At 49.2% G+C, this 25143-nt stretch overlaps 12 protein-coding genes across 12 annotated transcripts; 6 read left to right on the top strand and 6 right to left on the bottom strand.

The window, feature by feature from the left end:
- Nucleotides 1–663: 663 nt before the first annotated feature.
- On the top strand, nucleotides 664–1448 carry BC939DRAFT_456018 (uncharacterized protein). Its single transcript, XM_051556277.1, has one exon. The coding sequence runs from the start codon at nucleotides 830–832 to the stop codon at nucleotides 1400–1402; it is 573 nt and encodes a 190-aa protein (XP_051410671.1). The 5' UTR covers nucleotides 664–829; the 3' UTR covers nucleotides 1403–1448.
- On the top strand, nucleotides 1427–1970 carry BC939DRAFT_456019 (uncharacterized protein). The gene has a single exon (XM_051556278.1). The coding sequence runs from the start codon at nucleotides 1591–1593 to the stop codon at nucleotides 1843–1845; it is 255 nt and encodes an 84-aa protein (XP_051410672.1). The 5' UTR covers nucleotides 1427–1590; the 3' UTR covers nucleotides 1846–1970.
- Nucleotides 1820–3368, bottom strand: BC939DRAFT_456021 (uncharacterized protein). Its single transcript, XM_051556279.1, has 2 exons — nucleotides 2726–3368; nucleotides 1820–2515 (listed from the first exon to the last, which is right to left on the bottom strand). Exons 1-2 carry the CDS (start codon nucleotides 3143–3145, stop codon nucleotides 1901–1903), a joined length of 1035 nt encoding a protein of 344 aa, XP_051410673.1. The 5' UTR covers nucleotides 3146–3368; the 3' UTR covers nucleotides 1820–1900.
- A 354-nt stretch (nucleotides 3369–3722) lies between these two features.
- On the bottom strand, nucleotides 3723–4285 carry BC939DRAFT_456022 (peptidase S8/S53 subtilisin kexin sedolisin). Its single transcript, XM_051556280.1, has one exon. It carries the CDS (start codon nucleotides 4265–4267, stop codon nucleotides 3758–3760), a length of 510 nt encoding a protein of 169 aa, XP_051410674.1. The 5' UTR covers nucleotides 4268–4285; the 3' UTR covers nucleotides 3723–3757.
- A 3976-nt stretch (nucleotides 4286–8261) lies between these two features.
- BC939DRAFT_456023 (uncharacterized protein) lies at nucleotides 8262–8494 on the top strand (the record flags this gene model as incomplete). The annotated part of the gene is made up of 1 exon (XM_051556281.1): nucleotides 8262–8494. A coding segment is annotated over exon 1 (199 nt), but the record flags the coding sequence as incomplete, so codon positions are not given.
- Nucleotides 8495–8571: 77 nt separating this feature from the next.
- BC939DRAFT_478423 (kinase-like domain-containing protein) lies at nucleotides 8572–10646 on the bottom strand (the record flags this gene model as incomplete). Its single annotated transcript, XM_051558765.1, has 2 exons — nucleotides 8572–10290; nucleotides 10479–10646. The coding sequence occupies 2 exons, from the start codon at nucleotides 10644–10646 to the stop codon at nucleotides 8572–8574; spliced, it is 1887 nt and encodes a 628-aa protein (XP_051410676.1).
- Nucleotides 10647–10957: 311 nt separating this feature from the next.
- On the top strand, nucleotides 10958–11560 carry BC939DRAFT_478424 (uncharacterized protein; the record flags this gene model as incomplete). Its single annotated transcript, XM_051558766.1, has 2 exons — nucleotides 10958–11252; nucleotides 11334–11560. 2 exons carry the CDS (start codon nucleotides 10958–10960, stop codon nucleotides 11558–11560), a joined length of 522 nt encoding a protein of 173 aa, XP_051410677.1.
- Nucleotides 11561–13528: 1968 nt separating this feature from the next.
- Nucleotides 13529–15687, bottom strand: BC939DRAFT_478425 (uncharacterized protein; the record flags this gene model as incomplete). The annotated part of the gene is made up of 5 exons (XM_051558767.1): nucleotides 13529–13575; nucleotides 14124–14820; nucleotides 14911–15070; nucleotides 15397–15409; nucleotides 15582–15687. 5 exons carry the CDS (start codon nucleotides 15685–15687, stop codon nucleotides 13529–13531), a joined length of 1023 nt encoding a protein of 340 aa, XP_051410678.1.
- A 432-nt stretch (nucleotides 15688–16119) lies between these two features.
- Nucleotides 16120–17473, bottom strand: BC939DRAFT_456030 (ribosomal protein S21e). The gene is made up of 3 exons (XM_051556282.1): nucleotides 17314–17473; nucleotides 16545–16723; nucleotides 16120–16413 (listed from the first exon to the last, which is right to left on the bottom strand). Exons 1-3 carry the CDS (start codon nucleotides 17358–17360, stop codon nucleotides 16382–16384), a joined length of 258 nt encoding a protein of 85 aa, XP_051410679.1. The 5' UTR covers nucleotides 17361–17473; the 3' UTR covers nucleotides 16120–16381.
- Nucleotides 17474–19227: 1754 nt separating this feature from the next.
- Nucleotides 19228–22222, top strand: BC939DRAFT_494164 (uncharacterized protein; the record flags this gene model as incomplete). Its single annotated transcript, XM_051559593.1, has 4 exons — nucleotides 19228–19255; nucleotides 20500–20534; nucleotides 21317–21366; nucleotides 21641–22222. The coding sequence occupies 4 exons, from the start codon at nucleotides 19228–19230 to the stop codon at nucleotides 22023–22025; spliced, it is 498 nt and encodes a 165-aa protein (XP_051410680.1). The 3' UTR covers nucleotides 22026–22222.
- Nucleotides 22223–23053: 831 nt separating this feature from the next.
- On the top strand, nucleotides 23054–24083 carry BC939DRAFT_209848 (uncharacterized protein). Its single transcript, XM_051550691.1, has 2 exons — nucleotides 23054–23376; nucleotides 23486–24083. The coding sequence occupies exons 1-2, from the start codon at nucleotides 23122–23124 to the stop codon at nucleotides 23759–23761; spliced, it is 531 nt and encodes a 176-aa protein (XP_051410681.1). The 5' UTR covers nucleotides 23054–23121; the 3' UTR covers nucleotides 23762–24083.
- Nucleotides 24076–25092, bottom strand: BC939DRAFT_494166 (acyl-CoA N-acyltransferase). Its single transcript, XM_051559594.1, has 2 exons — nucleotides 24593–25092; nucleotides 24076–24461 (listed from the first exon to the last, which is right to left on the bottom strand). Exons 1-2 carry the CDS (start codon nucleotides 25009–25011, stop codon nucleotides 24146–24148), a joined length of 735 nt encoding a protein of 244 aa, XP_051410682.1. The 5' UTR covers nucleotides 25012–25092; the 3' UTR covers nucleotides 24076–24145.
- Nucleotides 25093–25143: the final 51 nt, after the last annotated feature.

The following is a 25143-nucleotide window of genomic DNA, read 5'->3' on the forward strand; positions in this document are numbered from 1 at the left end:
GGCCAAGAAGACGTCGACGAGCTCGTTGCGTGTGCTTGCGAGCCTGGAGTCGCCGGGAAGTGAGGATTCGAAAGAGAGTGAGGGAGAGGACCATGCGGTGTCGCCGACGGGAAATGACCCGCTGTATCAGTCACTGCAGAGTCCTGTGGAGAAGAACCGCAAGGGCAGTGGGGGGAGCGACAAGGGCGGAGCACGGAGAAGCGAGTTTGATACGTTTCCAAAGACTACAGGGATCAAGAAATGGGATATGACGTCCTCGACCGCGAATACAGACGGGAGCAGCGGGAAAAAGGGGCCGAGGGAGGAGGACTTGAGGCGCAGGGGTAGTTTGGGCTCGTCGTCATCGTCACATATCGGGATCGCGGGGATCTTGGAGGGGAACAGCAGCGCTCGGTCAGGAAGTTCGATTTCGCAGGTGCAGGGTAACCTGGCGAATTTTTTTAACGTGGATAAGAAGGGCAGGAAGGGTCAGGTCCGGGATGAGAATGGGGATGTCAGCGGTAAGAGGGAGGGCGACGAAGGTAAGGGTACACGCAGCCCCAAGGAGCATGGACGGAAGAACAGCGGCGACAGTTTGTTGGGCCTAAAGCAAAAGAGGGATTTGTTGTTGAAGAAAATCACGAGTCGAAGCAGCGAGGAGGATCAACAGGAAGGAGGAGGAGGTGGTGGTGGCGGTGGTGGAGGAGGAGTGGGTGGTGGATTGACCAAGTCATCGTCCAAGTTCTCGCTGGATAGTGTTGGCACGTATTTGGGAAACCGGCGCCGGGCTGGAAGTGTGTCGAGTGGCAACAATGGCATTGGTGGTAGTAGTAAGGGCAATGTGCAGAAGATGTCGCCAGCGCAGGAGTTGCAGGAACAGGTTCAGCAGCTACAGGAATTACGAGAGCAGCGGGAGCAGCGAGAGCAGCAGCAGCAAAGGGAGCCATTGCCGAGAATGGGGTTGGTGCGGTCGCCGTCATCGACGAATAGTACGGCCGGGATGGGGTCAATGACCTCTTCTGGAAGCAACCGGAAGGAGGTAGATTTGTACCCGCTTGGTCGGCCGTTCGAGAACATGCCGACGCCGATGCCGACGTCGATGCCAACGACCGCCATGACGACCACGGTGATGATGGCGTCGACGACGGGGGCCGGGGGAACGGATAAGGATGCGTTGACGCTAGCATCGACGTTGCCGCCGACGCCTCCAGTGACGGGCATGCCACCGAGTGGGATGTTATCGCCGTCGGGTTCGACGAGGTCGACAGAGTCGGCGGGATCGACGGGATCGACTTCGAGCAAGTCGGCGTATCTGCAGCAACGGTCACAGGCGGCGTTGGGGTCTGCGAAGGCCTGGATGAAGCGATCGCTGGAAGATCGGAGGGTCAGTGAGGATGACCCGCTTCTGGCGGGGATGGAGTGATGATGAAAAAAACAACAACAGCGACAACAACAACAACAACAACAACAACAACAACAACAACAACAACAACAACAACAACAACATATGAATTGCAAAAATAAATAAGTAAAAAGCACACTTTGAATGCGGTTTATTGAGAGCATGGGATGTGGAGGGGGATCTTGTGGACGGTTCGACGTTAAAGTGGTATGGACATGTGGCCATGGAAACGGAACGAAATAGGAAGGAAGGTCTTGCTCAAGAGAGTTGTTTTTTTTGCTCCGCACACGGCTTCAGCATTTCCCACCTCCCTACCTTCCTTCTTACCTATTGTTTCAAATCACAGTGCTTGCTTCGCCCATTTGAGACAGGATGATAACATCGATGCAATGGCGTTGCGTATGGTCGTATGGTATACGATACCGTTTGAGAATATAAGAATATTACGGGTTTTTATTTTTTGAAAACAGCTGGCAAGTTGTCCCAACCTCTACCTTTTTCTTTTCTTTTCTTTTTTTTTTACTCCGCCACGCTCTCCACGGCCTTCTCAGCCATCTTCAAAGCCTTGCTCTCCTTCTCGACCTCAACCTCACGCTGCTGCTGAAGCTGTCCCAGAGACTTGGCCTCCTCCATCGTGTCCTGGATCCTCCTCCTGACGATGGCCTGGTGTGCTGGGCTCGAGCGGCGTCCGGATCCGAAGATCGGGGCAATGAGATAATCATGCATCCCTCCCGAGAACCTCGCCGCCCTATCAAAGCACCATGCGGCCCAGTAAGGTGGTCGCTTGAGCTGGTCCGCAGATTTGCCCTTGTTCCTCCAGAACATGATGGCGAACATGATCATCAACGGGGAGCTCACGACCGTGAAGATCGACCGGGCGATGCGGGAGCGGAGTCCTGTGCATTCGTAGGGGACGATGCCGGCGAGGTAGCGTTGATAGGCGGGGTCGAGACTGTGATGGGCTGCGCCGGCGGTGAGGAGGCTCTTGTACCGGGCCGTGGGTTGACAGTGGGTCTTGACGGAGAGCGGACGGGCCTCGAGGACATGGGCCGAGAGGTGTTCTTTAGAGCCGACGACCACACAGTCGACCTCGATCTGGTTGTAGCCCGTGGGGACGTCGTAGCCCCATCCTCCCTGCAGGAAAAAGAAAGAAATGCATATACATATTGGCTTTAATTGGTCGATTCACATTTCTGCATTCCTCAAGGTGGTGGTGGTCCGCTGACTAAAATGTATGCTCCCTTTTCTCCCCCGTCCCCAGAACCTCTTTATCTTATCTGCAACTCTTTCCATGGATGTTTCGCAATGTCACTCCCCTCCCCCTCCTCCTCCTTCGTCAGTTACCTCAGATTGAATGACAAGCTGCCAATCGCGCAGGGTGATGCGATGGACTACGCCCTGGAGCACAGGCGGGTACGAGCGCTGGGGGTGGTCTGGGTGTGACTCGTCCCAGAGGAATTCCCGTCCATGCTGGGTCCTTGAATGGACATGGAGCGCATATGCCTTTTCATGCAAACGAGAGGAATCCATCTTGAGGATGGAGGCGAAGCAGGGTTCGATAAAGGGTATCCCACCGATATCGAAGCTGAGCCAGTAATTGGGGACGATCACGGGCCTGGACTCGATGGGCTGGATCTTGCGTCGGCCCGTGAGGACCTTGGGGTCCATGTTGCTGCCGTAGGCCAGGTACCAGATCGTGGGGGTGTTGTTGATGGCTTTGTTGTCGACGGGGGTTGCGGCTAAGGCGCCTTCGGTGGAGGACATGGTTGGGTGGTTGTGGCAGGGAAGGGGGAGGTTTCCGGTAGAGGAGGAGGGAAAGTGAAAGAGAGAGAGGGAGAGAGGTGTTTACAGCAATGAGAGTGTGTGAATGAAAGAGAGGGGAATGAAGGAGCTGTGATGGGATGAGCGGGCCGGTCAAGAAAAATGACATTCTCCCGGCAGCTGCGCTGTTGTGTCCCCCAACCCAACCCAACCCAACCCAACCCAAAAAATGCCAAACGATCGGTTGCACCGCCGCTGCCGTCATCACACGCCATCAAACACAGGCAGATAATTATCTTCATCGCAAGCGGCTCAGGAACCGTCATCTTCTGCTCACTGTTCTTTCTCTTGGCGATCGACACTTTTCTTTTTTTTTCCTTTTTTTATTTATTTACTTAGTAATCAGGGTTTATTAGACAAGCTAGTGTAAGAAAACAGAGTCCTATCGTTGCTCTGATGGTGCCTGACCAAACTGCTACTTTATCCATAAAATCGGTCTCATAAAATCAACTAATAAATCGTCCTTGTACGTCCATGGGATCCAGCATGGCATCGAAGGAAAGGGGGGGGGGGGGGAGGGTCCATGACCTGCATGAAAAATAAAAAGTGTCCACCTTAGTTGGCACCGCCGTTGTAGACCAGCTTGTTGGGCGATCCCTTGAGGTCACCCTGGATCTTGTCGGGAGTCGAGGTGCTAGTGAGCTTGTCGAACAAAGCCTGTGCAGAGTCGATACCACCCTGAGAGAGGTACAACGCAGCAACACCGACCACATGGGGAGTCGCCATCGAAGTGCCCGAGATCGTGTTCTTGGCGTTGGCGCCACCGATCCAAGACGAGGTAATGTCGACACCAGGTCCAAAGATCTCGACACAGGATCCGTACGAGGTGAATGACGCGGTGGTGTCAGTGTTGTCCGATGCGGCAACCGTGAGTGTGTTGGCCGCACCGGAGGGCGAGCCATCGCAGGCGTCCTGGTTCTCGTCGTTGCCTGCAGCGACGATTAGAGGGATGTTGGCAGCAAACAGACGACCGGCCGCATCGTCAATAGCCTGGGACTTGCCACCACCCAAAGACATGTTTACAACAGACTTGCCGGGAGTTGCGTTCTGAGCAACCCAGTCCATGCCTGCAACGACGCCAGAGGTGGCACCGGATCCCTGGGCGTCGAGGACCTTGACACCGACAATGTTGACCTTCTTGGCCACACCGTACTTGGTGCCTCCGATGGTGCCGGAGACGTGAGTGCCGTGGCCGTTCTCATCCGTGTTGGCGGAGCCTTCGATAAAGTTGGCAGCGAGCTTGGCGCGTCCTCCGAACTCAGAGTGGCCCGCATAAACTCCGGTGTCGACCACATAGGCGGTAATACCCTCGCCTGCAGCATCATCGTAAATAAAGGGCTTTTCCAAATCCAAGTCCTGCTCGGAGACACGGGTGAGACCCCAGGAGGGAGGGTTGCTCTGCTCGGCCGTGATCTTGACGATGGCGTCCTGCTCGATGTAGGCGACCTCAGGGGAGGACTGGAGTTCCTTCAGGGCGGCCTTGTTGAGCGAGGCATGGAATCCGGGGATGGCCTTGAACTGGCGGTGGATCTTGGGCTTGATGCCACGAACACCGTTCTGGCGCTTGGCAATATCAGCGAACTTGGGCTGGAAAGACGAGGCGGTGTTGCCGTCCTTGAGGATGACGATGTACGAGTCGGGGATGGGCTTGGTGTTCGTGGCGTGCGAGAGCAGGGGCGCGGCCTGGACCAGGGCAATGCAGGCGGTGATAAGGATGGTGTACTTCATGGTTAATTGATGGATAGGTGCGTTAAGGAGAGTGCTGTGGAAGCTGGTGTGGTTGTTGAAAGCAGAGGATGTGATGATATGGAATGAAAAATAAAAAGAGAGGAATGGGTCGCGTCTTTTATACGCGTTTTTCTAGGCAACGAGGTCCCACCTTGGTTCACACGGTGGTATGCGAACGAGTACTCCTTGGTATTGACGGCAGGCATGTCATGTCTGCAGATTGTTTCTGAAGTTCATTAACCTTGGATCGGTGCTATGACATGCAGCGAAACACCATGAGTGTGAGAGCAATAGCGATGGCGCGATCTATAGTGGGCTGGAAATATTGACCCTCTCTCTCTTTTCTCTTTGTACTACGACGTCGTATGTGTAGTTCCCGGGACCCTTCTTGCCATGTTATCATTCGCTGAAATGGATGGGTATCGTCTTTTGTATGAGTGTTTAGACTATACACATTGACAAACAGATTGAGGTAAAAGTGCATTGACTCGGCTGGACACAAATGCACTTATTTAGTATGCGTTTGATCTTATTTGCCTTTGAGAGCACCGCGTGCGTTCCCTCCAATGAATGTGCTTTACCGCCCTATCCATGACGCCCTACCTATGCCCTCCCCCCTCCTGAGCCCTGCGCCCTGAGTGGAGACTCGGGTTCAGGGACCTGCATGGGATTGACCTGCATGTGCAAGATTTATTACATACGCTAGACTCGCGTTGTAGTCCAAACCGACAAGGAATGCGGCTCTCAAGGGAAAGCGACCGTGGATCTGATTGGCCAACCACAACTTTTCAAATCACATTGGTAAACGCATCCGTCCCTTAGAATGGACCCATCCGCTGCTTGCAACCCCATCCCCGGTCGACCTTCTGCAGGAGAGTGCATTTGTCAATTCATCATAAACGATATGCAGCTAAATTAGTTCATGGTGTAACAAGTCTACACTCTTGGCCGTTTTTTTTTTTTTAAAAAAAAATCCCTCGCCCAAGGGTCCCGTCGACTACCTATGAAGTACGCGCTATGAACTAGCGTCCACGGATACAAGTCCCGGTTTCTCGAGGAGACCGAGGACGAGATGTGTTCCTTCTTTGGGAAAGGCCGAAAACGGGGGAACCCTGGATCTCATAAAATGTATTGCATTGCATTGCAGAACACAGAAACACGCGTCTGTCTATCACTATTGACTAACTAGTATCTAACAGTGTCATCCTAGGGCACCAAGATGCTTTTTTTTAATGAAATAGAGGGGCTCAACCTACGCTTAGTGCGCGATATTTGTTTTTTTCTCATCCTTATTGTCAGGTTTGCATCCTTTACTGCCCGGCTTCTGGATTACCCATATGGCATTGGCATTGCTTGTCACCGCTGGATCTTACCATCCAAGTTGGTGAGAGTGAGATACCGTTGCGCCATTTTTTATTTTATTTTTTATTTTTGGTGGAGTAGACCTCTGCAGGGACCATTCGATTATCACTCCTCCTATCATTTCCCCCTCCCTGAGACACGAAAAGTACACAAGGCGGATCTCATCGGCCTTCGACGTATCCGCAGCAACGTATCCACAGACACAAAGTTGAATGACATGGCTTTCCCTAATAAAGCAAGCACGCAACACCTGCAGCCGTTTTAGATCCAATTTGGATTCAACTGTCCAATCTATGCGCGCCGTGCCTTTCGTTTTGCATTAGCCCCGTTAGTTACCAGGAAAACACACAATATTGCGGTGAGCCCGATATATTTTTGCTGCTGCCGATAAAATGTCCCATCAAGAAGTATTCGTCCCTCTATTGTTGTCGGTGGGTAACACGCGGTCTCTTGGCTTGCAGTCTACATGCACCATGCATGTGCTCATGTATCTTGCCCTGAGAGATAAAGGGTAGCGCCCATTGTAGTGTCCTATGGGGAGGGGGAAGGAATGGAGGGAAGGGAGAGGGGGCAAAATGGGCGCTCCTCCTAGCAGGGTTTCCTCTTTTCTTTTTACCTAGGGAAGCGAAAAAGACATGGTCCTTGCAATGAGATGAAGACGAAAGATTTGGACAAGCAAATACAATAAATGGATACCCAGCCTCGACAATGACACTTTGAGGAAAAACCAAAACCAAAACAAGATGAGCGCTCTTTTTCTTCTCCCGAAGGAGAAAAAAGTTGGCATGTGGACAAATGGGACGCTCCCGGTGTTGGGAATACTCTTACCCGTGTGTGGTAGGTAGGACATCCGTATAGAATCGCCCTTGACTATAGCTAATTAAAAAAAAAAAAATCGATGGGATTGATTAACAAATGTATATCAGCTGGACTTATCCTTCTTGCCTGTCTGTTGGCAGATGAATATGGTGATTGGGGTCAGAACGCATCTGTGGGGGGGAAAAAAAAAAGAAAAAAAAAAGAAGTAGGGCAGGGAACCCCTGGACTTTTCCTTGTTGACAGGGCCGTTGTCTGTCAAGACGGTTTGATTCGTGCAGGATACCCTATTGATTGGCTTGAAATGGTAGCGTATATCGTCCATCATCTAGATCTCATCCGTAAGTTTCAGAGAGAGCGCGCGCGAGAGAAAGAGCAGAATGCTTTTGTTGCCGCAGACCGATGAAGTAGTGTTTACTTTACCAGAGCCACCGTTACAGTCTTTGCCTATATTCGGCTGCCGAACGTACTGCATACCAATTGGTCACTGCCAGCGAGCGTGTGTCAAAAGGCTTTCAACAAGCGTCAGGGTGTTGCTGGTTACTGAAGATACAGGATCAAGCTGGGTGTCAAACTTAAGAAAGACGGCAGATATTCTACGATAGGGCGAGGGCTGTTGACGCGAAAGTGTATACAGACAAACAGTTTCACTTTATTTTGTTCACATCCCATTGGCCGAAAGGGCGGAAAGGGAGGGTGGTCCCTGCGCTCGAGGCCTTTGTTCAGGTTGTTTGCACTCATTGCTACTTCTACAAGCACACACTCCTTGGGACTCGAGCCATTGCACAGAGTTCAGTCTGTATCATTGCATCTCGTCTCTCTCTCTCTCTCTCTCACTCTCGTTCCTCCTCCCATTCCTCTCAGCTCTTAATTTACTCCACTATTTCTCCACATCACTACACGCTTCCAAAACTGATAACGCGCGTATCGACTGGAAGAAGATCAGGACAGCGCCAGGATCCTGATGTTGGTGAATGGTCGTTTGGAAAGCGGTTTGAAAAAATGGTCTAGGGTCCTTCTTTTTAGATGCCCAGGATGCCTTGTAGAAACGCTACTTGATCCTCCTTCGTCTTCATTACTCTACTCATTCTTTCATCCTCCCTCCTCCCTTCAGATTCCAGGGGGACTTGGATGCCATTAGAGACAGAAGAGCCTTTTTGAACCATATGAATTTATTTTATTCAAAGCGATTAGTTCTACGGTCATGGCATGGCGTGGCATGGCATGGCACAACATTTGCAACCACGATGACGATCCAAAAAAAAAAAGGTATATGTTACATATTTGGTCTAGAGAGCATAACAAAAAGCAAAGCGGACGAACGAGATATACAAAACAGTAGAAAAAAGAAAAAAAAAAAAGTAGCCAAAAGAAAAGAGAGGAGAGTCAAAAAAAAAAAAAAAAAAAAAAAAAAAAGAAAGAAAGAAAAAAGAAAGAAAGAAAAAAAGGAAAAAAAGAGATATTTACATGCTGCCAAAGATCGAGTCCACACTTCCTGCCTCTCCCGAAAACAGTTCATTCGGCTTTCGATATCCAAGACGCGTCGAGATCGGGAACCCCTCATCCTCATCATCCTCACCAAGCCCACCGCCCACAAACGACGACCCCATTCCCATTCCTGCTGCTGCTGCCACCGTCGCCCCTGCCGCGGCCGCTATTCCCGATCGTTGCTCATCATCCTGTCGCTTCATACTCTCCAAAACACTCTCGCCCTCAAACGTGAAGCCCTGGAAATACTCCTGCTGCCGCTGCTGAAGCTGCGACTGTTGCTGCTGCTTCAGTGTCCGAGCCCTGTGCGCGGTCATCGACCGGTTCAACGGCGCCGCCCCGGCTCCTGCTCGCATCTGCATCGGACTGTTCGACTCACTGAACGAGAACAACGAGTCGTTACTCAAGGTCCGATAACTACTCCAGCTATTACTGCTCCTCCTTCCACGTCCCATCGCCATCATCCCATTCGGGTTCGGGTTCAAGGTCGAGTTGTCTCCCTGTTTTTGCTGCTGTCTATACAGATTCGCAGCACGCTGCTGTTGCTGTAACAGGAAACTGCCCGCCTGACCATCCACAAGCATCGAGGAGGAAGACGAAGATCCTGGAGAAAGAAAAGATGTCCCAGCACCCTTTGTCTTGCTACTGCTCTTGCCGTTCATACTCAACGTAGCGGTCTGGTCCGTGAAATGGGCGTCAAAGTTCGACACGTCCAGATCCCCCGTGATCCCAACCCGAGGCTGGAACGGTGGAGTCACATCCCGCGTCTGCAATCGCTTCCAATCGATCCCCTGAAAGAACGGATGTGCCTTGATCGTCGCCACAGCCTCCGCACCATTGGGTCCCGAGCCCAGTCGTGTTTTTGGGTTCTTGTTGAGGAGTCCCTGGATCAGATCCTGTGCGTTTTGACTGATCATCCCCGTGCTGCCCGGGAACGCCATCTCGGGCTCCGAAACCTGACCGATCCCCTTGGGGGACGTACGCTTGATGGCTGGAAATCCAGAACGCTTGGGGAAAATGACAGGTTGGTGCAAAATCTTGTGGTGTGTTCCCTCCGTCCTGCCATCCGCAAACGGAGAGGTACCGACCAGCATCTCATACAATAACACACCGAGCGACCACCAGTCCACTGCCTTGCCGTATCCTGTTCCTTTGATGATCTCCGGGGCCAGGTACTCTGTCGTTCCACAGAACGTATGTGTGCGCTCGTCCTCCGTCACGTTCTGTTTGCACAATCCGAAATCCACCAGAACAATGTGTCCTTGACTGGACAACAGGATATTCTCGGGCTTCAGGTCCCGATAGACCACATTGCGCGAATGCAGGTGCTCCAGAGCCAGGACCAACTCTGCTGTGTAGAATCGTGCCCTTGGCTCCGAGAACGTGCCCTCATTCTGCATGTGGAAGAATAATTCGCCTCCGTTCATAAAGTCCTGGACGAGATACAGCTTGGTCGGGGTCTGGAACGAGAATTTGAGGCCGACGATGAACGGTGACTGCAGGGCCTGGATCAGGACATTGCGCTCTGCGATCGTGTGCTCGACCTGCTTTTGTTCAATGACCTGCTTCTTGACGAGGACCTTCATGGCGTAGATTCGTCCCGTGTCCTTTTTCCTGACCTGGTAAACCTTTCCGAACGAACCCACTCCAAGCACGCGTAGAATTTCGAAGTCCTCGGTAGACAAATGCCGCGACTATTTCCATGTTGCAACAAGAAAAAAAAAAAAAAAAAAGGAGGGGATGTTAATAAAGAACGATGCAGCGATTTTAGAGTGTTTCTGCGGCACGGTCATTGTGTTGGTCTGTGCGATCGCCCTAAAGATGAAACATCACACAAACTTGTGTCACCACCCAACATTCCTTCGCGCTTAAAAACCCTTACCTCAATTGCCTGGTACTTGATTGCCACTCGGATCTCGCCCGTAACATGTTCGCTCTCTTCCCGTCCCTGCAACCGGAACCATGAGTCGATCATCCGGTTATGAACCTCGGAGGGGCTCAGCTTGACCTGGCCCAAGAACCGCTTCGCCGGTTCTTGCTCATCCTCCATCCCTGAATCGTAAATCGTAATGGATATCTGTTGGTTGGGTCGAACAACATCGCTAAGAGACAAAAGACAAAGACAAAGTCAAGGATAAGGACAGAGAAGAAAAAGAAGGAAAGAAAGAAGATAAAGATGAGGGGGGGGGAAAGAGGGAATGAGAAATTTTCAACATAAATCCAATTGCCACTATTCTTTAAATATAAAAGTGCACGCGCGCACATTCCTGACAATCGATACAAATAAACATATTCCAATGCACGTATAAAGGAGGCTCTTACAATTCCGCATCATGGCGCCATTTCGGACTACTGGCTGCCATGGCTCTCGCAAAAATATCATTCCCACCTCTTCGGCCCATGGAGTCACCCTCCGGAAGAGCCGGCTGGGTCATCAACTCGTTCTGGTCGTATTCCACCAGACAGTACGGGCGTGACATGGCCGGGGGGTTGACCAGTGTCAGATTCCGGGCCTCGATGATCTGCAGAAAGAGGTGTCCGACCGGAGACTTTGTGGACGTGGAAGGATTGGAGAGTTTGACGGGTATCGTTGTCTTTGAGACCGTGCTGGAGGATGCATTGGCGCCCGTTGCTGAGGTCGGGTCAGATACGGCGGGTGTGGTCGAGGGCTTCTTGATCAGGTAATTGGAAGGATGTGTGGGGATGGAGATGGGCGACGACGTTGTCGTATGAACAGAGGAGGAGGAGGGTGTTGCTGCGGTAGAGCTGCTTGCTGAGGTGTTGCTTTCAGGTTTGGGTGTCTGCAAAGGATTCTCTTTGGGTGACTTTGGAGATTTGCTTGAAGACGAAGATCTCGAGAGACGGGAGCTGAGGGATATCCGCACCTTTGAGGAGTCTGATGCAGACGAGGCACTGGCCGAAGAAGAAGATGAGGAAGACGAAGAAGAAGAGGAGGACATGTAGGAGGTGTAGGAGGGGACGTTGAATGTGTGCTGCAGGGACTTTAACGAGAACGAGGGCGTGTGCTTGTTCAGCTGCTGCTTCAATCTCTGGAGGTCCGGCAGATGGAACTCTGGGAGATGGAGCGCCGGCAGCTCGCCCAGCTTTTGGCTGGTGTTACTAGATGGCCGGTTGTGCATGCCCGCAGCTGCTGGTGACCTAGAGGGGACTGAAGCCGGGGTTGTGGAAGAGGGGGCGTGGGGTGTCTTTTTGTTTTTTTGTGCTACCAGGAGATCGCTTGCAAAGACTGGCCGAGGGCGATGAATGGCAGAGGGAGAAGGGGTAGATATGGAGGAATTGGCCGTGAATGGCAGAAGGGGATTCATGGACAACGGAAAGAGGGAGGAGCTCGGTATCGTAGGAGGAGCTGAATGCGAGGAGTGCCCCTGGACAAACAAACGAACCGACAAAGGTGAAGGAAGGGGGGAGTTGTATGGAGAAGAAAGCGGAGTAGCAAAGTAAAGAAGCGGAGGGATGCGGTGATGAGGATCTAGGGAGGGTGATGAGAGATGGAGGATGGAGTGGGATGTCGATGGAGGCAATGGCAGTAAAGGAGAAGAAGGAAGAAGGTGTGAGGTGGGCGAAAGCAGCTTTGCCGTGGATTGCCGTTTGCAATTGGTGGAACTGCTTATCGGCCCTTGCAACTCCCAACTCGCATGGAGGCAAACCTCTGCACCCCTCTAACCTCCGTAGAAGCAAAGCCTGAGCTGTGCCCCCCCCCCCCCACACAGATCCGTCCAATCCCCATTCGAATTAAAGTTTAATTTCTATATCTGCCTGCATGCCACCCTCCATAAAGACAAATTGCGGAAGGAGAAAAAGAAAATAGGGTCCCCCTTCCCCAACAAAAAACCCCAAGTTCGAATGGGCTGGACTAGCCCTTCCTTTCTCTTTCTTCTCTTTCCCATCAAACAAAATCCCATCGGCGTGTTTCTTCTTGTCGTCATCCTCTTCCTTCTTCTTGTCTTCTTTGCTGCGCCTGTATTTGGTCTAGGCGAACTTACCTTATCATCCGCCCCTCTGATCTGCATGCACTGGACGCGTCCTGTGCCCAAAAAAACAAAAAAAAAATATGCAAAAGCGTCCAGCCATTGGGTCACAATTGCTTCCTCCTTTAAGCTCCTTAAACACCTACTCTACATGCCACCACCACCACCATGACAAATACGACCTCTCCAGCCCTTTTTATCATTATCATTATCTATATTTTATTTTTTATTTTTTACCCCAGCTTTCTGACCAGCATCGCCCGCTTTGACCAACAAAGCAAACCCCAAAGAGCTTTGAGACAGGCCTTGGCAAGTGGTCATAGCTGAAAAAGAAAAGGAAGCATTACGAGGATACGAGCGAGCCCTCTTTGGCTATGGGCTGAATGCTTGTTCCCCTCACCTCCCCCTATGTTATCGTTCCCTATCGCACATCTGATACGGATGCCTTACAGAGCACGGAAACAATCCCAATAGCAACAATGAAAAGTAAGAGTCATTGAAAAAAGTTGTGAACAGAGGACGTCGTTCGCCTTGTCTGGATGCGTCAATGTAAAGGGCCAATTGCGAATGGGTACTGCTCATATGATCAAGGTGAACTTGCGGACGAAAATAATGACTGGAGTAAAGCCTTTGAATATGAATCCCAATAAAAGAACAACACTTCTGTGATGATCCTACAGTGGATTCTCTCTATTTCATATCCTCCCTTGAACAATGATCTCTTTTGGTCATATACACCGATCTGATGCTGCACAGTGGATGGGGATGAGAATGAGCGCATCTTTATGCATCTTTATCGCAGGCAGAAAACATAAATCTGCACACCATTGGGGATTTATGTCCATTGGAAGATAGAAAGATCAATTTCATAGAGCCCTCTTTTTGAAACCAAGATAGCCAGACGACTGTTCAAGGAACGAACGGTATATGGATATCATAACATCTAGGCTACATGCTCACACATGTTCTGTTTGGCGGAAGCAGTTGGTTCTGTTTGTACTGTTACTAAAACATACATCTCTATCCAAGACATCGCACATAGCGGTCCATCTTTAGAGAAAGATTGCAGTTATGTATTTGACATATAATACATTGTCAAGCTCTGGAGCAAAGAACATGGGCATCAAAGCCCAGCGCCCATACAGTATGAATGATATCCATGAGATGTTGAAAGCCGGATATTTTTGTTTACTTTTGTTTCGATGGTTCATCACTCTACATCGCGACAACAGGGAGCGTAACGGTTTGCTGTCCGACCTGCCATGTCTTCCACACACTCTGCTTCTGGAACCGAGTATGTAACTGGTGCAAGAATGCTCTCCCTGCAGCATAAATGTCCGGGTTGTTAGCCGGCAACGACCGGTAATCTTTCTGAAAACGTTCAAAACTCGTCAACGGACGCGGTGATGCGAAATAGGAGGCAGTCGACGACGACAACGACGATGGCGAAACGGATGGGCCCGATTTGAGCCCGTGGGGAGCAGTTTGTTTTTGTTCTGCCTGATTTGACGACGCTGTCGGTTGCGATGCCGCATTACCTTGAGGCTGAGGAGGTAAGAGTTGTGCTTCTGCTGAGTTCGAGATATCGCAAGTTCCCGTCATCGTTTTGGGCAAGTTCGTGATAGGGATGGTTTTCTTTGACTCCAGATGCGGCGAAGCGTCTTGATCAGACTCTGTGTACTCCACATCGCTTGCATCCACAAACTGCTCGTCCTCGCCACTGTCGACTTCATCATTCTCTTGACCATAATCATCGCTGAAAGGTGAACAGGGTGGCTCCGGTGATATGACCGATCGATCGATCCAACGTTCAGCCAACTTGGCCGGATAAGTGAAGCTCATCATCAAATGGTCTCCCAATCCTTCGACCTCCTCGCTCGGCTCCAACTGCACTCCTGTCACGACTAGGGCTTGATTCGCAAGACAATTGCGACCGCTGTCCTCGTCCTCGTCCTCGTCCTCCTCGTATGCAGTAGTGTAGTCATCTTTCATGGACCCCTGCTTGTGGTACAGTTCCTGGGGGTTAGACTTCCGGAATGTTCTCTTGGGGACGATATAGTTTATGGGATAGCTCAACATCCATCCTGTGAGTGTCACAAGCGACATATTTTCGGGCACGGCCAATACCCTGAACTTTTCCTCTGCCTGGGCCCAGCAGCTGACCCTGGTTTCAATCTCGGGCAGAAGTACTTCCCGAACGTAGTCCTCTAGTGGACGATAGCGATTGTTGGGCATCTAAAAGACCAAGGAGCGATTAGTTCATACCCCATTATTGGTGCAGGGGTAACGTCCGATGGATTGCACACGACATCCTGATGGACCTACAATCTCAGGCTGTGGCAAGTGGTAGTCGATGTTGACAAAGACCCTCTGCAGGCCCATGTGTGATCCGGTAAGATAGTCATGAATGTCTCGTAAGAGTAGGTCGCGATGGATGATGAAGACGTAGTCTTGGCCTATGCTCAGAAGATCCAGCTGACTGAATCTAGGCGACTTTTTGAATACGCACACACGGACACACGCATACATAACGGTCAATCACAGTTCATGCCAGTGGTCCAGGCATCCTTCAAAGACGATACGAGCACCCAGCAATAACCAAGAATAAAGACCTACGTGGTGGAATAAAGATTGAATGCGCACGATGTCGTTCTCGCTCAAGAACAATTGGTCGACGAGAGACGCGGATCTGATACGTTCGAAATCCGAGACGTAAAAAAGAAACTGAGTATACCCATCATTGTTTGTTCTCTGGAATGGTTAAAGGCAGAAGAATTTTTTTTCTTTGGGATCTGAGTCCTGGTCAGTTACCTTAGACCAACGGCTACGCAGATGATATCTTGTAGCGCGCGCAAAGCAAAAAAAAAAAAAAAAAAAAAAAAAAAAGAATGTGGGGGGCAAAGTGGGTAAAGCGTAAATTAGCTAAAGTGGACTCTGTGGAACCTCCAGAACTGCCTCAAAGCAAAGTAAGCAAAATTGCATTTGCTGTTTATTACCGTTTGCAAGCGATGTCTGTGCGGTCTGATTGATGCGATTCTCCAGGGCAGTCTGGATGATTTCCCTTGCTGCTACGAAGTGGATCGATTCAGAAGCTGTAGTCATGTTGTCGTATGAGACGAGGTAGTGTATGTGTGGAGTGAATAAGCAACTGTGGTAGTATATGTGGTTATCAGTGTGGAGTTGTTGTTGAAGTGCTGAAGAAGGGCGCGATTGAGTACGTTGGATGTGTTATGTTGAGGTGAGAACTAGCAAGGTCGCTTTATAGACTGTTTCTCTTGTTTGGGGAGGTAAAGTGAGGTAAAGGAGAGGCAGATTTCACCGGCAAGCGGAAAAACAGATAAAAGAAAGAAAGACAAACGAAGTCAGCGGCTGAGTGGTGAAGTTTGGTTCCACACTTACAGAGCACCGTCCATAGGACTAACTGCAGTAATGCAGAACACATCGAGAGAAGTGGGTGTCTGTCTGTATCTGTGCGCGTCCCTGTTGCAACAGACGCCTTCAGCCTGCCCTAGGGCCAGTAAATCAGACCGAAGCGGGGGTTTTTTTTTTTTTTTTTTTGTGTGGTTTATTTTTTCAGTTTTTCAATTGAGCATGAATGCGGTTTTTTTGTTACCGACGTCCCTTAGTTTACGATTTCTCAAGAGAATAGTCGGAGGGAAAGGAAGCAAAGCAGCCGTGGGGTTATTTCGAACAGGACCAAAATGAAAGACGAGAAAAAAAACAGTAAGGGGCAAAAGCAGAAATGAAAAGGAGTTGAAGTTTTCTTTTAATGACAAAAAAGTGTCAGCTCCGTAATTTACTTCTGGTAGCTCCAGACCATGGACAAGACTGGGAAGAGTAAGCCAATTGAATAAAAAGATAAAGAGGGCGATGGGTGAGTCTTCAGTCACTTGGATACATTTGTTTCAGCTTTCCATTATCATTTGATTCCAACGAACAAGTAAAGACAGAATACGTACGACCATCCTTGGTGGCAAGGCGGTTGATGGAATCATCAGCCTCGGACTGGGCGCGGACGTAGCCAGAGAGGGCGTAGGTGGTGAAGGAGCCGGTGTAGCGGCCGTTCTCGTCAACATCGCCGATGTTGATCTGGACCGAGGCGTGGTCCTTGGAGCCAATGAGGCGGTTAGTGGCGGAGCTAAAGGTTGTCGAGTGAGATAGAAACGGAGAATCCATGAGTACCGTATATCAGTTTTTCCTTTGCTCTGTTTCTGTGTCATTGATGCAGAACGCCGGGTGCTTCTGAGTGCTGCTGAACGCCGAGTCCTATCCTGCGTGACATAAGTAGTGCGTGTCCCTCATAGTCCTGCCGCATGGCCAAGGTATCATCGTCAATCCATGATAAAACAGTAGACGCCCCATGAATATTGTCAAATACTGCGCTGTTGTAGCAAATCATCCTGGTAAAAATCGTCTTCGCACAGACAGGATAAGATCCTGAAGGCAGTGTTGAATCGCACTATGTCGAATGGAGTTTCACATCATTCACATCTGTCCTGTACAGAGATGTAATGACAGAGACTGCAAGGATCACATTGTAGAATTGATTCCTGATGGGATGGTTGGGTTGGAATTCCAGTCCGTTTGATGATGGTTTCCGCATGATCCTGCGTTGAATGTAAATAATCCTTTGTTGTCCTGTCTTGTATCCTTGTTTAGGCGCATAAAATAGACCGGCTCCTGATATCCCGTCAACACCCAATTGATCGTATAGCTGGTGATCATTACCACTTGCGGGGGACGTAGGTCTCGAGGGTGATCTGGGGGGTCTCCATTGTAGTAGTTCGAAAGGACAGTTGGTTCCTTTGGGGGATCTTTTAAGCAAGAGTAGAGAAGGAATCCAACCGGTCCTGGTCCAATCCCATTATTATCCCCCAGAAAAATTATTTCTCGTGATACGCCTTTTTGATTGGCTGCAGAAATATACGTGAAAACTAATTGGACGTGAAAATAGTTTGGGAATACGTCACCGAAGACGCTCTTCCCGCGTGGATGTTTCTAACTTAAAGTGTGCTTGCTAGCACACATAAATCCGCAGAGGAGGCTCTGCCATGTCGCGCGACAGGTCACGTAGGGGTACAGCTTTAGACTTGCCATGCGTTCTGTGTTGTGAAACCAAGACACCTCAAGCCAACATAGTTGGTAGGGGATGCAGCTCTGCTGTGCGTGGAAGGCATGTGCGGCTCTAGACGGGCTTGTGCGGACCACGCGTCTAGCACACAGATGGATTCATGTGAATAAAAAAAAAAAAAAAAAAAAAAAAAGAGGCTCTGCCATGTCGCGTAGACCTCTGTCTCATAGACTAGAGCCAGAAATAAAAAAATTAAAAAATATCTTTTATCTATCTTTCTCTCTGTCTGTCTCTATCGCCGCCGCCTACCACCATCCTATTCTGAAATCCCTACAACATGCCCATGTGCGAAAAGTGCAAGAAAAACCACGACCGCCAGACTTACTACACATGTCCGAAAAGGTATTTCATGTCACCATGTCGTTCGCTCATTTCGCACTGCAACAACCATAGTGAGTGCTTAGTCTGAGGTATGATGAATGATATCGGTAGTGGTTCGATGAGTTTGACGAGTTACCCAAGGTTGATTTGGGGGATTTTGAAGACTATTTTACACATCTAATAAATTTAACAAATAAACATATCAATTTGCAGTACCTTTCTTTGATGTTAAGATCTCGATGGCCCTTTGCCCTTTCTTGATACAAGATTTCGAACAATATAATTCTTGCTTCGCCCAAAAATAAATTTTCTCCACATCCATCGCTGCCAAACACCCTTCATCCTTGCACATTCACTGCTTGACCCTTATCACCTTATCACTCAAAGCCATTCCCTTTGCTCCTCCCTCAACCACTGCATCTCTCTTACAACAATTACCGAGGAAATGGATACAACGTGCAACCAAGCGTATGTGAAGTGTGTCTTTGTTACTTTTTACATCGATATTGGTCCTCATGCTAGCTCGACTTGAATCTATAGTCCCGCTGCTGGACCTGCACGAGCACCTCGAACATCCATACGCGGCCAAACTGGCCACTCCAGAATCACCTTCAGGGACTGCCCTGGGAATCCCAAGAACACGCTCGAAAGGCAGGTTCCTTTTTTTTTATTTATTTTTATGAGATGAGCTTATACCTCTCATCAGGCACGCTGACATAATTACCGTTTACAATCGCCGGAATAGCGCAAACGATTTAGATGCGTTGCCCCTTGCACGGTGGCCTTCCACTGAGGATTCAGTAACAGGCGTTGAAGTCCCACGACCTTACGCCATCTTTTCGCCATGGCTCTGCATCTATGCAGCCCATCCAATCCTCCCGAATTATGGGAAGCATTCGCTGATAACCTATCTCAGAACTTTCTTTCTGTGCGTTGCTGGAGATCGCCCGAATGAAGTGAGGCTATCAAGAGCACTGCACTGTTCCACGTCAACGAGATTTTGAAGGGAGCTGGGATCAGTCTGGCGGTCTATGAAGAGATGCTTCTAAATTAAGGTTTATAGTACTAAGTAAATACAAGTAAGCACGAGACAAGAGAGGGATCTTTAATAGCACCGTCCGGTCCATTTTATATAGGTTACCGGATGGTCTTTTCTACATAATGTGATCCTAGTGAAGTATCTGTCCAATATGGCACAGCTCCCCTCCCATGGGAGGCGTAAGTCAGGTCTTCTAGCTCATTGATTACTGCCTGAAGGAAAAAAGTGAAAACCTCATGGTAAACCAAATTATAAAATTCAGAGGAAAGTTTAAAGCCTCTACATGACAATTGTAATAATCACTACAAGGCAAAAAGCAAAAAGGCCTTGCGAGGAAAAGCCCGAAGGAAAACCTCTGTCGTGATTCAAGGGGAAAGTACATAAAAAAACCCCTTCTCATACTCCTCTACTTTCTACTCGCTGATATTCTTCGTGGCCTACCGCGTCCTCGTTTGCGGGATGGCTCTCGATCAACTGCGCTTATGTTGACCTTTGGTGGGCGACCGCGTCTAGGTTTCGGGGTGGTTACACTATCAGCAGAATTGTTTATTATTTTTACGTGCTACTGGACGCTGCGTCAATAGTGTCTCCTGCTGATTCTGCTTCGCCTTGTGGCTCTTCAAAGTTCGACGAGGCTGCGGTCGAGAAGGTGGTCCAGGAAAATCGCGACTCTTCCAGTAGTCTGTGATATACTTTCTCTCAACAAAGTTCTCTTCTGGTTCCCAGGTCCTCTCTGTATACCCTTTCCAGCTTACGAAATATTCTACTCCCCCCTCAGAATCATCCCGATGTTCGAGAATCTCTTCTACTTAGTAAGTGGTGTCGTCGTAGTCGTTGAGTATGAGTTTGAGTTGGGATGGGGCATACTGGCGTTGAAGCAAATCGCCAGTGCCGTCCTTCAAAACATACGCACCGCCTGTAGTTCTACGCACAACAACGTAAGGACCTTCATACTTGGGTGTCAATTTATCACCCAAAATAGGATCGAAAGTCATGACCTTGGCTCCATCCGGAAACTCATTGTACAGTACTGTTCTATTGAATCGCTCAATCATTCTTTTCTGAGTGGCACGCGACTTGGCGCTCACAGCTGGGAAGACAACTTCAGTCATGTATTGAAGTCGCTCCAAGAGTTCACTATGGGATAATCGTTCGTCCTTGTCGCTTGAAAAATTATAGAAACCATTGAAACGTCTGGCAAAAAATAACGAAAAGGGGGACGAGTTGTGCAATGCAACAATCCTCGTATTCATGGCTAATTGAGCCATAGTGACATGTCGGTCCCAATTGCGTTTCTTCGCTTTGATTTCTTTATGGACAATGGCCCTTGGCAATTATAACGAAAAATTGCACTTAGGGAATGAATTTGGAATAATCAGCCAATCAGAGTTAAAGTGCAACCAAAAAATTTATATTTGAGTAGGGCCAGTGGAGAATTGTGGGGAGTATGGAGGTTTGGTGAGGAAAAGGGGTTCAATCTAGAGACACAGGAGGTAGGTAACGAGTTGGATAAGAGGGATACGTGAGATTGATGAAGAGAGGGACAGGAATAAGCAGAACTGATAGGATGTAATCATGGTCCGAATACGGAAAGCATCTTTATCGAGGTGGGTTGACAAAGGTTCACAAAACTCGGCGCCAACAAGCACGCGGGCACAAGAGAGCCTTCAGACTTTCCAGCTCACAGTCAAGGAAGGTCAAGGAAAGGCGGTGCACTCTGTGGTAGTCGCTGTTTAAACGGACATTCATCAGCACAACGCCATGAATGTGATCGCGTTGACGTCCTTATCCCCGTTGCTCATCCATGTACACAGTATACCTTTCAAGGGAGGAGGGAGGAGTGGTGTTAGCAGTAGGGAATGCGTAAAAATTATGCGCAGGAGTGGAAGTGGGTGCGAAGGAGCAGAACGCGACAGGAGCTCACCAAAAAGACTGCCGCGATCAACTCGCTTTATTGTGTCAGAAGCCAGGTGATATTCCCTAATTGCACAAGCCAGGCACGCACGCTCTGTACCTGCACCATTGCAAGTACTCTACCGTTATTTCCTCGGACCGCTCTCAGCTAGACTTGCTACCAAGCTCTCACCTTCATCCAGTATTCATCTCTCGAAGCCACACAGCTATTCTCGGACAACTCGGGAATATTTCAGCAGTATCACGCTACGCTCAAGGACCAGGAACTCATTTAGGAGCGGGAGTGTCAGAGTTTAGCGCTGATTGGTATTGTCATGTGACGCTAGACGCGCCTAAGAAAGGATCAACGTCGCCTCATCACAGAAAGCTCCATGATGTAAAGATGAGCAAAGGCAGCACCGAAACATCTAGAACCATGGATTACTAGTCAGGACCTTTATTCGTCTGATGTATATAAGGAAGGACAGACTATGTAGTTGAACCCCAGTTCATATACTCACAACAGTCTAGCCAATAAAGCAATTGTCTTCACACATTTGTCGTTGTTCACTCACCTTGTTCACTCGTCTCCCCTCGTTTTCACCCCGTTGTTCCTCGTTCACCCACAAGTCTTACAATTAACAAGCCGCTGCTTCTTTCTCTATCTCTAGCTTGGAATCCAAGATCGCCGACCATCCTGAGCTCTTCACTTCATGCTCCTCCATCAGAGAGACGCTTGGACTCTTCCTTTTTTGCCATCATCTACTGGACGCTCCCTCGGCCGTGCTTGAGAACGATGCCCAGTTGGTGGAAGCAGCGTTTGGTCGTATCAAGCTCTTTGGAAGTGCCGCAAGAACTGTTCTCGACGAACCACTGGCGTTGAAGGCGACCATCAACTACTTGCAGGAAAAGGATCCGTCACTCGTGGCGGCCGCAGAGCGGTCGATGCTGCATTCGGACAACCCCTCGGTGCACGGAAACATGTGGGAGACCCTGATGCCGCCCATCTTTGTCGAGACGTTCAAGGATCGACCGTTGTCGTATGACCTTTGCTGACCAACACTTCTCTTCCGGATCAGCTCACAGGGGAGGCGACGATTGTTGGATACGACGATCAGCAACCAAAACTCGCCATCCGCAACGCCACGTCGAGTTTCTAGACACGTTGAAGAGACCCAAGCGCCTTTCAGAAGAACAGCAGCCCGAGGCAACAAAGAAGGTCAAGGTAGGCAAACAAGCCTAAAAGATTGAAGCGACAATAAAGCTTTTGAGACAGAGTAAGATGCACGTGTAGTAGGGTGGAATGCAATGCCATGAAATGAGGTAAACAAACTAGCAGTCGCTTCGCTGCTCCGCCTCCACTCTCAACGTCGTGCTCCAACGCGTTATCTCTTTCGACCTCGCCGCTTTTGCCGTGATCGCAGGACACAATAAATAAAAGCAGGGGCACGGGAAACAGGAAACCAGGAGCGCACACCGTTGCCAACGGGGTACTGGCTGCCATCCTTTATTTCTCTACAGGAAGATGAACCCATCATCTCGTTGCCAATGCCGTCCTCCTCCCATCTCAATGCATCTACCTCGGAGCTATGCCTTCTTTCCTTCAGGACGCACAACACAGCTGCACTTGTTACCGTTGCTGCCTCACCGTACCACGACTGGACGCAGACAGCTACCCGTCTTGCTCTTGCCACTTTGCTTCGCTCGACAACCAGGACTCGGGACTCTGTCCGTCGCTCACCTACACCCTCACAGTTATGGAAAGTAACAAGAGAGCCGGGCTTTCTCGACTTTGGGGTATCTGGGGTATATAGCCGGGCTCTCTCGGCTCTAGGATGATCATGGGCACACATCCGGGCTCTCTTGGCCCGGATTAACACGGCCTCTCTCACACATAGGCACGCCACACACTCACACTTTCTCTCATTAATTAATCAAAAGAAAGCTCTCTCTTCTCTTTAATCTCAGAGCAGTGCAATAATAATAATGGACAATAGGACTAAAGCAGAGTGCTATGAATAACTCTTTTGTCCTTGACTCTTTGATTCTTCCATTTCGATGACCAGGAGATAAAATATAAAAGGAAGAACAAAGTGGACCAGTCCCCCTCAGCTTCCACTCACCCTCCCCCCTTTCCGTTACACTTCTAAACATGGTTACCATCTCCAAGTCCTTCCTCCTTCTTTTGGGAACAGCTATCGCCTGTGCTACTGCCAAGACGACACCTGCCCCTACCCCTACATATACACCACAGGAGATGTCCCAAGTGATCGACTGCCAAACGCAATGCATCTCCCTCACTCCACCGTTTGGCCATCCACCAGACATCAACGTGAAGCAATATATGAGAGTGAAAGACTACGGCAGAATGCCTTATTTGATCAAAAATATGCAGCCAATTGTCAAGGTACAGTACATGTTTAAATATCTATCCATCTGTTTCTTACAATACTTTTTCCCCATTTCACTTGAGCTGATGAAAATATATTTTTTTTTTCAAACAAAATGTCCTATAGCCATGCATCAAACAACTCCAAAAGCTGAAGGGCAATGCCACCAAGGTCACCAAGGAGAGCTTTGAGGCCTACGTTTTGTGCAATTCCAAGACTCTGACCAAGAATGAGGATGTTTACTTTGCCAAGAACTTCGACTGGAAAAAGAATGGATTCAACAAGAAAGAATGGACCCAATTCCGGAACCACACCGTGCCTGGATTCAGGAGAGCACTCCACATTTGCCGAGGAGGTTGCCGAAGAATTCATTTTGCTCATAAAGGACCTCCCAAGCCCTAAATAGAGTCCTCGCCAATAAGTCATGAACCATTATATTTTTAGAGAATGCCGAGCGATTCAATAAATAAGATTTTATACGTACACTACTTCCACGTATCATTGAGGCACGGACGATGTGGATGAGGATATTGATGAGGACAAGGATGAGTGTGCGAGCAAGGACGAGGACATAGGTGATGAAGAACGCGACTTGAGGAAACGTCTACGGGAGGAGTAACGGATACAATGGAGCGCAAAAGAGCCTAGTCGAAAGAGGCAAGTATTCTAGCAATTCCAAAATATAATATTGGCGAGGACTCTAACACACAGGAAAAGGTCACTAGAACGTGAAGGATAGTAGCTTAGAGCAATAGTATTTATTAATCCTAATTTGAAAGCTTCAGGCTACCGCTGCTGCGCGAGGGAGGGCAGAGGTGTGGCCTCGACAAATGTCTCTCTTTGAGCAACCTCTTCCTCGGTCAGAATCAGTTGAAAAGTCCAAAGATGAACCTCCTCACCAAACTTCTCCGCTTTCCTCTTAATATCTGGCTGGATTTTAAAGCCCAACTTCTCCATGGTTCTGCGACTTGACCAGTTACCCTCAAACGCACAAGCATTAAACTTGCGTTTGCCGACCTCTTTTATCGAAACCTCCTGTAGAAGCAGCCCTAGCGCTTTGGCCATCAGACCTTGGCCATGATACTCAGGATCTAACCAATATCTAAAAAAACGAATATAAGTAGGTTTAATGCATTTGAACAATGAGAGAGTGAGTATGGGGGCAGTTAGGAAGAGGGAGGGGCATGGGAAAGGAAGGAGTTTGGGGTGTCGCAAAACGGTGCCCGTTCTTACCCAATATCATCGCCATATAGGACATCGTCGCTTTCATCCGATACCATAACGTTGCCAATAGCCTTGCCGCCTCTTGCCATGTCCCGAATGCAATAGTCCAGAGGAGTGCCTTTCTTTGTCATTCTCTCGATCCGATGAGTGATCCAATAGTCTGCATGGTCCAGAGTGTAGGGAAACGGGGGGCCTAGGAGGTACGTATGCACTTTGGGGTCGTTCAAGTACCTGATCAATGCAGCCTTGTCCTCGTCCGTGGGGAGCCAAGGGCCAATTAAGAGGGTCTCAGTCAACCAGAAGGGCTTAAAACGCGAATGCAGTTTCTCAAGTCGCTCGGTTTCTTCTGCAGATCTTCCGGAAGCCACCTTCAAAGGGCAACCAGGGTGATTGAGGGCCTGATCTTGTAGGGTTGGATTGGACGTCATGGCTATTTAGTGGGATTTTTGGCTTTGTAGTTATTAATGAAGTTCCTCCTACGGCTGGAGATGGGAGTGTCAATAAATTGTTGAGCGCTGCTGCTACATGGGAAGATACTTGTATTTTTATACTTACTTCCG

Source organism: Gamsiella multidivaricata, assembly GCF_025024155.1.
Source record: "Gamsiella multidivaricata strain RSA 2152 chromosome Unknown BC939scaffold_46, whole genome shotgun sequence".
Classification (NCBI taxonomy): Eukaryota; Fungi; Mortierellomycota; class Mortierellomycetes; order Mortierellales; family Mortierellaceae; genus Gamsiella; species Gamsiella multidivaricata.